Genomic DNA, 15,864 nt, shown 5'->3' with positions numbered 1-15,864 from the left:
GGTCAAATACGGTTATAATAAGGTAAGTGCTGAATTAGGACAGATAGATTGTTGAGAGATTTTGGAGGTCAGATAAAAAGCTCTTCCCCAGAAGACATGGACCATGGTTCACCCCCACCAAACGCGAAAATGGGAATCCGAGACCTTCTGCGTGCAAAGAAACTGATCTACGACTGAGCTGCACCCCCCCCCCAAAAAAAAAACACAACAAAGCCTAACTTTCTCCATCAGCTCCAGCTTTGTACAAAAGGTACCCAATGAAATGACACTGGACCACCATTTAGGGTTGTCTTAAGTTACTGCTCTAAACCCCTTCCCGGGGGGAGGCTTTTTAGAAATGCGGGGGGGGCGGGGGTCGTCTTTCGCTGCCTCTGCGGGGAATTGAACCCAAGAATTTCTCATTAAATAAACAGAAATATAGAGCTCTGTTGCTGTGAAGTGAATTTCTGTTTTCATGAAGCGGGAGGCGGATCTCCTGCCCCTCCCCCTCCCCCTGGGTCAATGAGCTCCGCTTCCTAGAGAGGCAGGAAATTTGTCTTCCTTTTTTTGCCGGGGGGGGGGGGGAGAGAGAGGCAATCTGGAGGGGAGGAATCTCCATCTTCATTCCCGGAAGAGAAGCGGACTTGGAGAAGAGGAGAAAGAGGTGCTGCATATTTGGGGGTTATTTGGGGAGGGGGGTGGGAAAAGGATTTGCTTTCCCTCCCCCTGAATCTACAAAGAGGGCAGCTGGGAAAGGAGGCGGGAGGATTGCGGGGGTGTGTGTGTGTGCAAAGAAATCATGGAGGGGGGGCTGGATGCATGACATCCTGTGGGTTCCCCCCCCCAACATGGTTTGCATTGCAAGACCCTTTTTGAAGCGCAGAGATCAAGCCAGGCTCCCATGGTTGGGGGGGGGGGGAAGGCACTTGAGACAAACCACAAAAGGTTGCCCCCCCCAGTGGAACTTAATTACAAAGGGATTTGCAGCCCCCACCCTGTGCATGTTGACTCAGAGGTCAGTCCTCCGTTCAAAGGGGGGGGGGGCAGCCCCATTCCGCCTAGTGATGCTCCTCTCTGCTTAACACCCTCCATCTCCCTTCCCACTGCTGTCCCCCCATCGCTCCCCCCCCCCCAGGCTCTGCCTCCTTCTTCAGGGAGCCAGTCTGGAGGGGAGGGGAGGGCTGAGCTCCTCCAGGACCCTGACCTGCCCCCCTTTAAATCATCTGCCGAAGCCCCTGCCTCAGTGGGGCTCCTGGCGGAGCCGGCTCCATGGGGGAAGATATGGAGAGCGGCTGATTGTGAGAGGGAGACTAAAGGAAAGGATTTGCTTCTTGGGAAGGGGGTGCCCCTCCCCACCCATGATGGCAGAGTGGGGAACAATGGGGGGGGTTGCTGTCCTGTTTATGTGCCCCTGAAGTGGAGGGAAGAGGCACATTTTGGATTTCCTGGAGCTTGGAAAAAACACCTGACCGGTTTCCCTCCTGCTAAGCAAAGAAAACGGGTAAATGTGTGGCGGGATTTAAAACTAACTAGGCAGGTTCAGGTCTGTGCTCATGAGGGGCCAGTTTTGACCCCCTGGTTATTTTTCACCCTGTTCTATCTCACAGAGTTGGGAAGAAAGAAGCGCAGCTCCTTTCTTTGAAGTACAACTGGGACAGTCCCGGAAGTGGCCAGTTTTACCTCCTCCAGATCTCCTACAGGCAGCGCGATGGCCTCGGAGGCACCATTTGGACCGTCTCTTCTCAGAGGTGGAGACGAAAGAGGAGCCAGGAAGCTTACTCAGGTAAGGAAAGAGCTTTGGGGAATCGTGTAGGAGGGAAGAGGCACCGATGGGACCACCCAGCCTCCCTCTGTGTTGAGTGGGGATGATGGGGATCTAAGAGAAGCTCTGTTTTCTTCCTCTTCTTCTTCCAGGCCCTCTTGACCTTTGTGGAGGTGGCTGTGTTTTTCACGGAGGAGGAGTGGGCTCTGCTGGATCCTGGCCAAAGAGCTTTGCACAAGGAAGTCATGCAGGAGAATTATGAGATGGTGGCCTCTCTAGGTAAGGGCAGATTTTTATTCCTCCTGGCTGTTTGACGTTGAAGTTGCAAAACTACTGTTTGAGCCATTTATTCATGCCGTGTCTTCCTCTTTGGCGAAGCCTCATAGCCGAATAAGATTGTCTTCCATCAACATGGTCTTAATGGTGTGTCCGTGACTGTAGAGTCCAATTCTGGATCCACACATCCTTCCACAGTGGGGACATAGGTTTTCGGGCAGGAGTTAATTACAGTGAGGGTTTGCCAAATGTACTTTCCTCTTAGTTTGTTTGTCCCTTTCGTCCGGAGTTTGTGTTTCTTCAAAGTCCATTACACCTTTGGTAAAGGATATTTTCCAACTGGAGCACTCGCAGGCCAGTGTTTCCCAATTTTCTGTGCTTATACTGCATTTGCCAAATGTGCTTTCCTCTTAGCTTGTTTCTCCCTTTCATCCTGAGTTTGTGCTTCTTCAAAGTACATGACGCCTTTGGTAAAGGTTATTCTCTAATTGGATAACAACAACAACAACAACAACAATTTATCATTTATACCCCGGCCATCTGGCTGGGTTACCTCAGCCACTCTGGACAGCTCCCAATATTTTTTTAAAAATAGAATCAAACATTAAAAACTTCCCTAAACAGGGCTGCCTTCAGATGTCTTCTAAAAGTCAGACAGCTGTTTATTTCCATGACATCTGATGGGAGAGTTACAGATAGGTAGCCGTGTTGGTCTGCCATAGTCAAAACAAAAAAAATTCCTTCCAGTAGCACCTTAAAGACCAACTAAGTTAGTTCTTGGTATGAGCTTTCGTGTGCATGCACACTTCTTCAGATACACACTATCTGAAGAAGTGTGCATGCACACGAAAGCTCATACCAAGAACTAACTTAGTTGGTCTTTAAGGTGCTACTGGAAGGAATTTTATCTGATGGGAGAGCGTTTGACAGGGCGGGCGCCGCTACCAAGAAGGCCCTACCTGGTTCCCTTTAACCTCACATTTCGCAGTGAGGGAGCACTCGCAGACCAGTGTTTGCCAATTTTCTGTGCTTGTACTGCATTTTAAAGATTTGCCTTGAGACCGTCTTTAAGCCTCTTTTGTTGTCCACCGCTATATCAATTTCCATTCTTAAATTGGGAATAGAGTGGTTTCTTTGAAATACAATAATCAGGCATCTGAACAATATGACCAGCCTACCGAAGTTGATGTTGAAGATTGTACTTTATAGCAACACTGTACTTTGGTCAGTAGGTAACTCTTCATGAGCTGATATTGTGGTATGAATTCACAAAAAAACTCTTTATGTATAATATACAAAGAGACACCATACAAATAATGGTGGCATGAGCCTTCCTTTTCCACGTCATTTATTAGCTTTTAATGGGCCACCAGATACTATGCTGTCTTTGCTTCACAAGATTAATCTTTTTCAATATTTTTACAGTCACATATGACATAAACAGCACTTCTGTTTTACTTATTCCTCATAGCAGAGACATTCATACAGCAGTACCTTGGGTTACGAACCTAATTCGTTCCGGAGGTCCGTTCTTAACCTGAGGCGTGTTTTCTTTCTTCGCCGCCTCTATTGCATCTGCAGAAAACAGCAGCAGGAGACTTTTTCAGGTGGTTCACAATTTAGCGGAACCACCTGCGACTTCAGGGCCCAGTACTGGCCACATGATCTCCTGCAATGATTTCACAATGTTTTTTGCAGATAAAATCGCTCAGATTCAGGAAGAAGTAGACTCCACCGTGGGAGCAGGGCCAGGGCAGGAGAGTGCTAGAGTCCTGTCTAGTCAAGTTGTGTGGGATCAATTCCAATCTGTTACCTCCGAGGATGTGGACAGGTTGCTTGGACGAGTGAAACCAACCACCTGTCTCCTGGATCCTTGCCCATCCTGGCTTATAAAAGCTAGCCGGGAAGGACTGGGCGATGGGCTTTGTGGGGTGGTGAATGCTTCCCTCCGTGAGGGAGCCTTCCCAGACCCGCTGAAAGAGGCGGTTATTAAACTGCTTCTTAAAAAACCATCTTTAGATGCGGCCACGATGGCCAATTATCGCCCAGTCTCAAATTTTCCATTCTTGGGCAAGGTGATTGAGCGAGTGGTTACTGAACAACTCCAGGTACGCCTGGAAGAAGCGGACCATTTGGATCCCTTCCAGTCAGGATTCAGGCCTCATCATGGGACTGAAACTGCCTTGGTCGCACTGGTTGATGATCTCCGGCGGGCTAGGGACAAAGGTGAGAGCTGTTTCCTAGTTCTGCTGGATCTCTCAGTGGTGCTTGATACCATCGACCATAACTTCCTTCTGGACCGTCTTGAGGGGCTGGGAGCTGGGGGCACTGTTATGCAGTGGTTCTGCTCCTTCCTCCTGGGCCGTGTTCAGAAAGTGATGGGGGGATGAGTGTTCAGACCCCTGGGCTCTCACTTGTGGGGTGCCTCAGGGTTCTGTCCTCTCCCCCATGCTTTTCAACATTTACATGCAGCCACTGGGAGAGATCATCAGGAGATTTGGGCTGGGTGTTCATTAGTATGCGAATGATACCCAGCTCTACCTCTCTTTTAAATCAGAACCAGTGAAGGTGGTGAAGGTCCTGTGTGAGTGTCTGGAGGCGGTTGGAGGATGGATGGCGGCTAACAGATCAAGGTTGAATCCTGACAAGACAGAAGCACTATTTTTGGGGGACAGGAGGCGGGCAGGTGTGGAGGATTCCCTGGTCCTGAATGGGGTAACTGTGCCCCTGAAGGACCAGGTGCGCAGCCTGGGAGTCATTTTGGACTCACAGCTGTCCATGGAGGCACAGGTCAAATCTGTATCCAGGGCAGCTGTTTACCAGCTCCATCTGGTACGTAGGCTGAGACCCTATCTGCCTGCAGACTGTCTCGTCAGAGTGGTGCATGCTCTGGTTATCTCCCGCTTGGACTACTGCAATGTGCTCTACGTGGGGCTACCTTTGAAGGTGACCCGGAAACTACAACTAATCCAGAACGCTGCAGCTATACTGGTGACTGGGAGCGGCCGCTGAGACCATATAACACCAGTCTTGAAAGACCTACATTGGCTCCCAGTACATTTGCGAGCACAATTCAAAGTGTTGGTGCTGACCTTTAAAGCCCTAAACGGCCTTGGTCCAGTATATCTGAAGGAGCGTCTCCTCCCCCATTGTTCTGCCCGGACACTGAGGTCCAGCTCCGAGGGCCTTCTGGCGGTTCCCTCACTGCGAGAGGCCAAGTTACAGGGAACCAGGCAGAGGGCCTTCTCGGTAGTGGCACCCGCCCTGTGGAACGCCCTCCCTTCAGATGTCAAAGCGATAAACAACTACCTGACATTCAGAAGACATCTGAAGGCAGCCCTGTTCAGGGAAGTTTTTAATATGTGACATTTTAGTGTATTTTTCATCTTTGTTGGAAGCCACCGAGAGTGGCTGGGGAAACCCAGCCAGATGGGCGGGGAAAAAAAATAAATTATTATTATTATTATATTTCGCTAATGGGGCCTCCCGCGCCGCAGCCACGTGATTTCCAGTCTCATCCTGGGGCAAAGTTCGCAAACCAGAGCAACTACTTCCGGGTTAGCGGAGTTTGTAACCCAAAGCTTTTGTAACCCGAGGTACCACTGTATTCAAGTCTGAGCTCATCTCCTCGCTTGGAACAGAAAAATACAGGGATGTTGTCCTGGACCAATTGAGAGGTACATACTTCCACTTTGCTGTGAGGCTGTACCTTTGTATGTCTCCTTTCAGTGTGTACGAATATAAAAAGATCCCTTTTGGATCAGAACAAGGGCCCATCTTTTCCAGCACCCTGGTGCAGGTTTAGGTAATGTGAACTGTTTCCTGGAATGTATCAGCCAGATATTACAGATCAGGGAGGAAGGAGTCCTGAATACAGAGTCATAGCAATTTCACAAGAGGGGGAAGATGGGGAAAGTGTGTACGTCCAAAGGTTGCTGCACTACAACTCCCATCATCCCTGGTCATTGGACTTCTTTTATTGGGTTGATGGTTCTTAGATTCCGGCCACAACTGGAGGGCCATAGATGCCTCAAATCAGCACAGAAGGTTTCTCTTGGTATTCAATGTTACATGTGAGTTGAAGGTAGAACTGGATACTAAGGGTTCTGGAGATTATTTTCAGATTTCCTTTCCTTTCCTAAAAATGTGGTACATGGGAGAGGGAGGAATGCTGGAGGTGTTAAAATAGGAGAAGGTGCTGATTGGTCTTGCTGAGTGTTAAGTTCTCTTGTTGTTTTTCTTGAATACCTAACAAAATTCTCTTTCTCTCCCACTTTCAACCAGGTGATGGAGAAGACAACCAGAATTTTGATGGGCCATCTGTAAAGTACTTCAGCATGAGTGAACACCTTAGCACACAACTGCAAACTCATATAGGAGAGAAACCCTTTAAATGCATGGAGTACGGAAAGAGCTTCAGTGAGAGTGGAAATCTTACAATATATCAACAAAGTCACACAGGGGAGAAACCATTTAAATGTGTGGAGTGTGGAAAGAGCTTCAGTCGTAGTGGAAGCCTTACTATACATCAACGAACTCACACAGGGGAGAAACCATATAAATGTATGGAGTGCGGAAAGAGCTTCAATCAGAATGCAAACCTTATTGTACATCAGCGAACTCATACAGGGGAGAAACCATTTAAATGTATGGATTGTGGGATGGGTTTCAGTGAAGGTGGAACACTGACAAGACATCTACGAACTCACACAGGGGAAAAACCATTTAGATGTATGGAATGTGGCAAGAGCTTCAGTCAACGTTCATACCTTACTATACATCTTCGAACTCATACAGGGGAGAAACCATATGAATGTTTGGAGTGCGGAAAGAGTTTCAATCAAAGTGTACACTTGAGAATACATCAACGAACTCATACAAGAGAGAAACCATATAAATGTTGGGAGTGTGGAAAGTGCTTCAGTAAGAGCGTAACTCTTAGAAAACATCAGCAATCTCACAGGGAGGCAACGGTTTAAATGTTAGGAGTGTGGAAAGTGTTTCAATTATAATGGAGTTCTTAATTAACAGCTGCGGACTCTCACAGGGAAGAACCCATTCAGTTTTATGGAGTGTGCCAGGTTTTCCCCACAGAGTTCACTTTGTCTCTCATATCAACAAACTCTTATATGGAAAAGCCATTGTAAATGCATGAAGTATGTTTTATGTTCTCGTGTTTGTGTGGAATATTGTACATATATGTATTAAAGCAATGAAGGTAATGTCTCATAATCATAAGTATAATGAAAGATACAATGTACTGTTAGGGATGTGCAGAATGTGACACTGGAGTGCTCATTGTGCATGAACATGTGCTGAGAGTCCATTGATATTTGGTCTTTGGCAGAGAGAGTTGGGAATGGAGAGTTGTGAAAAGTGGAGCACAACAGTGGTGTTTAGGAAGCAGGATTGGCTCTGGAATCATAGAACTGTAGAGTTTAAAGGGACTCCTAGGGTCTTCTAGTCCAATTCCCTGTTATAAGAGCAGCAGTGTAATGGCTTGGGTTTCTCCTACATAAATGAGACATCTCCGGCAGTAATTATCTTAGATTTATTGCTACAACACATAAATCATTGCGGAGCTCAGTCCTCGGCGTCTTCTCCCAAGTTTGCTGTTGCCGTCTGAGCTCCGCCTCTTCCTTCCCCAGCAATGAAAACCCCATAAATCCACTACAGCATGGCCATAAACCTGTACATTCAACTGCTAAAATATACACCCAATATGTACCAATTGAGATTTATGTTACTGTTTTATAAATGAACACTGTTTTATGAATGGACTCTGTATTTTGTGAATTACCTAAGAGCCACCAATAGGGAGCTCTAGAGTGTGACAGCTAACCTATTGGGTACTACTAAATAGCGACCCCTATTGCTGAAAGCAGGTAACCAGCAGGGAATGCTTCAGCTCAGCCTTTGCACTGTTAACTGAACACCCCCTGCTGTGCAGATAATGAAGAAAGCTCATAAATTCTACCCCTTCTGGTTTTGATTGGCAAAACTTGTTGCATTGTTGCAAGAAAGTGTCAAAATTGCATCCCCTTGTACTTGACAGTGCTGGTGGACTACTAACCTTTGAAAAATCACATAAAAGCAATGCCATAACCAATTCTCCCCATTTCAATGACATTTTGCTTCAAAAGGAAAGGCGGACTTGGGCTTTGCCTTCCTCCATAATCCTCTAAGTGACAGGTCGGTCACATACTCAACTTGGATACCACCCTCCTCCATAATCCTTGGGATATACAGTCAAGTACAGAGCACCCCTCCCTTGAGGGGAAGAATGAACATCCGTTGATGGGTTTCCTGAGGCCACGTGTTCCCACAGCCCATACTCGGGAAGGCCAGAAGGCAAGGATATGCATAGATAGTTTTATTAAGTCTTTAGGTGGTGGGTACATAAGGTGTTAGAAGGGACATGGGTTGCGCTGTGGGTTAAACCGCAGAGCCTAGGACCCATCGATCAGAAGGTCGGCGGTTTGAATCCCCGCGACGGGGTGAGCTCCTGTTGCTCGGTCCCTGCTCCTGCCAACCTAGCAATTTGAAAGCACGTCAGGTACAAATAGATAAACAGGTACCGCTCAGGCGGGAAGGTAAACAGCGTTTCCATGCGCTGCTCTGGTTCTCCAGAAGCGGCTTAGTCATGCTGGCCACATGACCCAGAAGTTGTACGCCGGCTCCCTCGGCCAATAAAGTGAGATGAGCGCCGCAACCCCAGAGACGGTCATGACTGGACCTAATGGTCAGGGGTCCCTTCACCTTCACTTAAGGTGTTGGGAACTTGATCTGATAACCAGGGTGTCAGGAGTCCAGTTCCTGGCTTGATAACACAGTGAGCATAGTTCATTAAAGGATGATTTATTGTCACAACGAACGGCTCTAACGCGGCCATCGCCATGGTTAATCATGATGACCCTTCAGAAGTCTGCTTCCGGCAAGACCAGAAGCAACTGAACTTTCCCCTCTAACTTCTTTTGCCCTGCCTCCTATCCTGTAGCCCTCTCATTTGCTGAGACCTGGGACTAAGAGGGTCAGCTCTCTCCTCCTCATTCTCTGAGGGACTGTCTCTTCGCTCCCCCCTGATGAACTGTTTCCTTCTCTATTTGTGAGCTGTTGGCAGCTTGCCCTCCTTCATTCTCTTATCAATTGCCATTCCTAAGGGCGGGGGAGTTGGCATTAGGCTATGCTCACCCTGTCTGGCAGTTAACCCTCTCTCTTCCTGGCTACTTCCTTCACTGGCAGCTGTCTGCAAACCTTTCCTGCTCACTGGCTCATTCATGACACCCCCCCAAGGTCCTCTCCCTGCTCCCCCTCCTTGTGAGGGGCGCTGCCAAAGCCTCCCCACCATTCATCCTCACTCTCTTCCCAGTAACCTCCCCCTTATGGGTTTTCCTGTACTTCCTGTGAGATAAGATGGCGCCCAGTACGCTTCGGCTGCGCCGATGGACGTCTGTGCCGATAGAACACTTGAGCTCTCACAGCAAAGTCCTTAGCAGAGTTCTTAGCAGCGGTAGGAAGCGTTGCCTTGTGTGTGGATAATAAATCAGACTGAACGCAGGCTTCTTGCTAATCTCCAAGAGTCTTTTAATGAGAAGAAAAACATCATAAATCAGCCCGGCGAAAGAGCAGACATCCTTTCGCCTCTCAGCCAAAAACGAAATGAAACTCACACACAAAGAAAGATTCCCATATGTGAACATAACCACGCCTCAGAATGTGAGACATCACACAGAACTGTTTAACCCTGTAAGTTCTGATTCTCCTCACACTTCCAATCCCCAATCTGCCTCACTCTCTTCATCTTCTTCCCACGCCTCATACTCTTGGTTTGGGTTTGTTGGTGTACCAGTGGTGAAACTCCACCTGCAACCTAGGGGCTTGTACGTTCCCAGAGTCTTCCCATGAATTTTCCTCATCCCCGTACCCCTTCCAAAACACTAGATACTGCAATCTCCCGCTCCAGCGAGAGTCCAGCAGTTGCAGCACCTCATATTCAGGTTCCCCCTCTACCATTATAGGAGGGGGTGGCAACTCTTTTGGTGGTTGATACTGGTGCAAAGGCGTCACAGGAGACAACAAGGATAAATGAAAGGGCATATCTTCATGGATGCAGGTTGTTGAAGCTTGAACGACACAGGGTTAATTTGCTCTACCACTTCATACATCCCCATCCTCTGAGGATCCTGCTTACGTTAGACCCTCACAGGGGAGAACCCATTTAGATGTATGGAGTGTGCCAAGTTTTCCCTGCAGAGTTCACTTTGTCCCTCATATCCACAAACTCATATAGGGAAATTGTAAATTTATGGAGTGTATTTGATGTTCTGGTGTGGAAAGTTGTACGTATATGTATTAAACCAATGAAAATGTCTCATTATAGTAAGTATAATGAAAGAGATACAGTGGTGCCTCGCAAGACGAAAATAATCCGTTCCGCGAGTCTCCTCGTCTAGCGTTTTTTTCGTCTTGCGAAGCAAGCCCATTAGCGGCTTAGCGGCTTAGCGCTATTAGCGGCTTTTAGCGGCTTACCGGCTTAGAAAAAGGGGGGGGGGAGGGAAAAAAGTCAGAAAAACTCGCAAGACATTTTCGTCTTGCGAAGCAAGCCCATAGGGAAATTCGTCTTGCGAAGCACCTCCAAAACGGAACCATTGCTCCGTGTCCGCTTCTCTGGAGCAGCAGAAAAAAACCTTTCTCCCTCCTCTATATGACATCCTTTTATATATTTGAACATGGCTATCATACCACCCCTTAACCTCCTCTTCTCCAGGCTAAACATGCCCAGCTCCCTTAGCCGTTCCTCATAAGGCATCGTTTCCAGGCCTTTGACCATTTTGGTTGCCCTCTTCTGGACACGTTCCAGTTTGTCAGTGTCCTTCTTGAACTGTGGTGCCCAGAACTGGACACAGTACTCCAGGTGAGGTCTGACCAGAGCAGAATACAGTGGCACTATTACTTCCCTTGATCTAGATGCTATACTCCTATTGATGCGGCCGGAATTGCATTGGCTTTTTTAGCTGCCGCGTCACACTGTTGGCTCATGTCAAGTTTCTGGTCAACCAAGACTCCTAGATCCTTTTCACGTGTACTGCTCTCAAGCCAGGTGTCACCCATCTTGTATTTGTGCCTCTCATTTTTTTTGCCCAAGTGCAATACTTTACATTTCTCCCTGTTAAAATTCATCTTGTTTGTTTTGGCCCAGTTCTCTAATCTGTCAAGGTCGTTTTGAAGTGTGATCCTGTCCTCTGGGGTGTTAGTCACCCCTCCCAGTTTGGTGTCATCTGCAAATTTGATCAGGATGCCCTTGAGTCCATCATCCAAGTCGTTGATAAAGATGTTGAATAAGACCGGGCCCAAGACAGAACCCTGTGGCACCCCACTAGTCACTCTTCTCCAGGATGAAGAGGAACCATTGATGAGCACCCTTTGGGTTCGGTCAGTCAGCCAGTTACAAATTCACTGAGTGGTAGCATAGTCAAGACTGCATTTTACCAGCTTCTTTACAAGAATATCATGGGGCACCTTGTCGAATGCCTTGCTGAAATCAAGGTAGGCTACATCCACTGCGTTCCCTTCATCTACCAGGCTTGTAATTCTGTCAAAAAACGAGATCAGGTTAGTCTGACATGACTTATTTTTCAGAAATCCATGCTGACTATTGGTGATCACAGCATTCCTTTCTAGGTGCTCACAGACTGTTTGCTTAATGATCTGCTCCAGAATCTTCCCTGGTATTGATGTCAGACTGACTGGGTGGGAATTATTTGGGTCCTCTCTTTCCCCCTTTTTGAAAATAGGGACAACATTTGCCCTCCTCCAGTCTGCCGGGACTTCGCCTGTTCTCCAGGAATTCTCAAAGATGACTGCCAGTGGTTCTGAGATCACATCTGCCAGTTCTTTTAATACTCTTGGATGCAGTTCATCTGGCCCTGGAGACTTGAATACATCTAAACTAGCCAAGTATTCTTGTACTATCTCCTTAGTTATTCTGGGCTGTGTTTCCTCTGCTGAATTATTTGCTCCAAATTCTTCAGGTCGAGCATTGTTTTCTTTATCGGAGAAGACTGAGGCAAAGAAGGCATTGAGGATTTCAGCCCTTTCTGTGTCCCCTGTTTGCATTTCACCATCTTCTCCTCTGAGTGACCCCACTGTTTCTTTGTTCTTCCTTTTGCTACAAACATACCCATAAAAGCCTTTTTTGTTGCTTTTAATCTCTCTAGCATGCCTGAGTTCATTCTGTGCTTTAGCTTTTCTGACTTTGTGTCTACACGTGCTGGCTATTTGTTTGAATTCCTCTTTGGTGGTTTCCCCCCTTTTCCATTTTTTGTACACATCCTTTTTTAATCTTAACTCAGTTAAAAGTTCTTTAGATAGCCACCCTGGCTTCTTTAGGCACCTTCCATGTTTCCGTCTCATTGGTATTGCCTGAAGTTGTGCTTTTACTATCTCCCTCTTAACAAACTCCCAGCCATCATGAACTCCCTTTCCTTTTAGTATTACTGTCCATGGGATCTCACCCAGCACTTCCCTAAGTTTTATGAAGTTGGCTTTCCTAAAGTCAAGAAATTGAGTCCTAGTATGCTTGGCTGCTCCTTTCCGCTGTATAGTAAACTTCAGAAGAGCATGATCACTCGCGCCTAATGATCCTTCCACTTCTACCCCACTAACCAGGTCATCAACATTGGTTAGGACCAGATCTAAAATGGCTGTTCCTCTTGTTGCTTCTCCCACTTTCTGGACAATGAAGTTGTCTACAAGGCCAGTGAGGAATCTGTTTGACCTTATGCTCTTGGCTGAGTTTGACATCCAACAAATATCCGGGTAATTGAAGTCACCCATTACTACTATCTCCCTGCCTTTTGCATGCTTGGCCATCTGTTCCAGGAAGGCATCATCTATGTCCTCCGTTTGGCTTGGGGATCTATAGTAAACTCCCACAATGAGGTCTCTGTTATTCTTCTCTCCCTTAATTTTGACCCAAATGCTCTCACTTTGGGTTTGAGGTTCTAAATCTTGGATCTCTTCATAGGTATACACATCCCTGACATATAACGCCACTCCTCCTCCTTTCTTGTCTGGTCTGTTTCTCTGAAATAGATTGTATCCCTCCATTATTACATTCCTATCGTGGGACTTATCCCACCAGGTTTCAGTGATGCCTATTATGTCATATTTAGTTTGCTGTACCAAGAGCTCAAGCTCATCTTGTTTATTTCCCATGCTTTGCACATTAGTGTACAGACATTGAAGTCCATTAATCATTCCCCCATGTCTCTTATTTAAGGATTTTTTTCCTCCCACCACTAGGTCTGCGTGCTGTTTGCTCCATTTGGTCTATGACATTTGGATGATCATCTTCATCAGTTGATAGACTCCTACCTTCAGGAGCACTGTCTCCCTCCCCCACATTAGTCAGTTTAAAGCCCTCCTGGTGAGATTTCTGAGATTTTTGGCAAAAACATTCCTCCCAATCGTTGTGAGCTCGCAGCGCTAAGAAGGGAATTTCTGTTTTGCAAGGAGGGGGAGGCGGATCTCCTGTCGCTTCCCCTCCCTCTGGGTCAATGAGCTCCGCTTCCTAGAGAGGAAAATCCACTTCAGCAGGGCACACTTTCTAATCTGTGCAGCCTTCTCTTATTGACAACATTTGCTGCCTAGGACTGTTACAGAAATGTTAGTAATTTTGTATTAACAAGGGCCAATCCTGTTCCAATAGCAGCAATCATCACACAGTCATTCCTCCCTCTTTCCCTGTGCAAAACTCAGACAAATTTTGGCTGTTCTGTCCTGGTTGCTTTTCAGTTCATAAGACTGAACTTCTATTGTCTTCAAGGTTGACAGCGTATGAATCAATATGGCTGATGTCAGGGATCTAGCAGGGTCAGACGCTTAAGAGGGGCCTGACTCTGAGAGACTGACTCTGAGAATGAGAGATCGCAGCCACCAGCAGGAGGGAGGAGAGGGTGAAATGCTACGTAAGGGGAAGGGGGGAAGGACCGGATATCACTGGCCTTTGTGTTGTCTGGGAAACTGAGACTGAGCACTTCGTACCCAAGAATGGTAGGCATTTCCTGCGCTGAGATTATTACAGCTGACTTGACCCAACAATCCCTTGCCCTCACACACGCAAACGAAACCCACTGCAGCCCATGTATCAGTTTGCATTTTGTAGTACATTACCGAGCACAATTCAAAGTGTTGGTGCTGACCTTTAAAGCCCTAAACGGCCTTGGCTCAGTATACCTGAAGGAGCGTCTCCACCCCCATCGCTCTGCCAGGACACTGAGATCCAGCGCTGAGGGCCTTCTGCTGGTTCCTTCACTGTGAGAAGTGAGGTTCCAGGGAACCAGGCAGAGGGCCTTCTTGGTGGTCGGCGCCCACCCTATGGAACACCCTACCATCAGATGTCAAGGAAATAAACAACTATCTGACATTTAGAAGACATATGAAGACAGCCATATTTAGGGAAGGTTTCAACGTTTGAAGTTTTATTCTGTTTATAATGTTCTGTTGAAAGCCACCCAGAGTGGCTGGGGAAACCCAGACAGATGGGTGGGGCATAAATAAATTATTATTATTATTATTAATCTGATGTGTAGATATCTTTACCGTTCTGATTAGTTCAAGAAAGTTCAAGAAGCTTCTCTGTGTGAAAAAAGGTTTATTTCTATGTGAGAGAAGCAGGAAGAAGGTTCATTATTGGTTATTTCTCTGGGAAGCTGAGAGCCAGTGTGGTGTAGTGGTTAAGAGTGGTAGTCTCGTAATCTGGTGAACCGGGTTTGCGTCTCCGCTCCTCCACATGCAGCTGCTGGGTGACCTTGGGCTAGTCACACTTCTTTGAAGTCTCTCAGCCCCACTCACCTCACAGAGTGTTTGTTGTGGGGGAGGAAGGGAAATGAGAATGTTAGCCGCTTTGAGACTCCTTAAAGGGAGTGAAAGTCGGGATATCAAATCCAAACTCTTCTTCTTCTACTGCTGTTTAAACTGGTTCTGTTATCTGTTCTGTAAGGTCATGCTGACTCTAATAGACCAGGAGGAGCCTGGGTTCTCACTCACTTTCTGTTTTCTGTCTCTTTGTTCTAATGTTCTGTCTCTGTATGCTGTGGTGTTAAGGTTTAGACTTATTTTAAGTTTTGTAAGTTTTATTGTAAGTGCTTCAACTGGATTTATATGGAATCTGCCTGATTGTATTGGATTTGTGACCATTTATGCCCATTTGCCTTCAGTAGGGACGCGGGTGGCGCTGTGGGTAAAACCTCAGCGCCTAGGACTTGCCGATCGCATGGTTGGTGGTTCGAATCCCCGCGGCGGGGTGCGCTCCCGTCGTTCAGTCCCAGCGCCTGCCAACCTAGCAGTTCGAAAGCACCCCCGGGTGCAAGTAGATAAATAGGGACCGCTTACCAGCGGGAAGGTAAACGGCGTTCCGTGTGCTGCGCTGGCTCGCCAGATGCAGCTTGTCACGCTGGCCACATGACCCGGAAGTGTCTGCGGACAGCGCTGGCTCCTGGCCTATAGAGTGAGATGAGCGCACAACCCTAGAGTCTGTCAAGACTGGCCCGTACGGGCAGGGGTACCTTTACCTTTACCTATGCCCATTTGCCTTCAGTACCAGTAAAGCTCTGCGGATGAAGTACAATTTGTTAGAGGACATTCGGCACAGAAACATGTGTGTATACCTTTAAGAAGTTTCTGGGATTAATTGGCTGCAGCTGGCCATTGCTATAAAGGAAAAAAGCTGAGTTTTGTAGCCTGCCTGCAGGAATAACACCCACCAGAGTTTGTGTTTATTGTTTAGTAATAAAGTCTTCGTTTTAGTTTGGGTTTTTACAGCTATGTCTCCTGGAGTCACTCTG

General features: G+C 47.1%; 2 protein-coding genes across 2 annotated transcripts in view; one reads left to right on the top strand and one right to left on the bottom strand.

Moving 5' to 3' along the window:
- LOC307210988 (vomeronasal type-2 receptor 26-like) overlaps nucleotides 1-15,864 on the bottom strand; it is a gene marked incomplete at its 5' end in the record, with an annotated part of 266,099 nt that overhangs the window by 174,042 nt on the left and 76,193 nt on the right. The window lies entirely within an intron of this gene.
- Nucleotides 576-7,793, top strand: LOC307208948 (uncharacterized protein). Its single transcript, XM_079963999.1, has 4 exons — nucleotides 576-643; nucleotides 1,587-1,762; nucleotides 1,894-2,020; nucleotides 6,302-7,793. The coding sequence occupies exons 2-4, from the start codon at nucleotides 1,688-1,690 to the stop codon at nucleotides 6,994-6,996; spliced, it is 897 nt and encodes a 298-aa protein (XP_079820125.1). The 5' UTR covers nucleotides 576-643; nucleotides 1,587-1,687; the 3' UTR covers nucleotides 6,997-7,793.

The sequence above is a fragment of the Podarcis cretensis genome, assembly GCF_951804945.1.
Source record: "Podarcis cretensis genome assembly, chromosome: 2".
NCBI classification, from domain to species: domain Eukaryota; kingdom Metazoa; phylum Chordata; class Lepidosauria; order Squamata; family Lacertidae; genus Podarcis; species Podarcis cretensis.
The sequence above is the reverse complement of the archived record's forward strand: the minus strand, read 5'-3'. Positions and strand labels throughout refer to the sequence as shown.

Bases quoted from the DNA above. Each gene is read 5' to 3' on its own strand.
- LOC307208948 (XM_079963999.1), top strand. From the start codon at position 1,688: ATGGCCTCGGAGGCACCATTTGGACCGTCTCTTCTCAGAGGTGGAGAC. The intron at 1,763-1,893 runs GTAAGGAAAGAG...TTCTTCTTCCAG, and splicing joins GAGCCAGGAAGCTTACTCAG to GCCCTCTTGACCTTTGTGGA. The intron at 2,021-6,301 runs GTAAGGGCAGAT...ACTTTCAACCAG, and splicing joins TGAGATGGTGGCCTCTCTAG to GTGATGGAGAAGACAACCAG.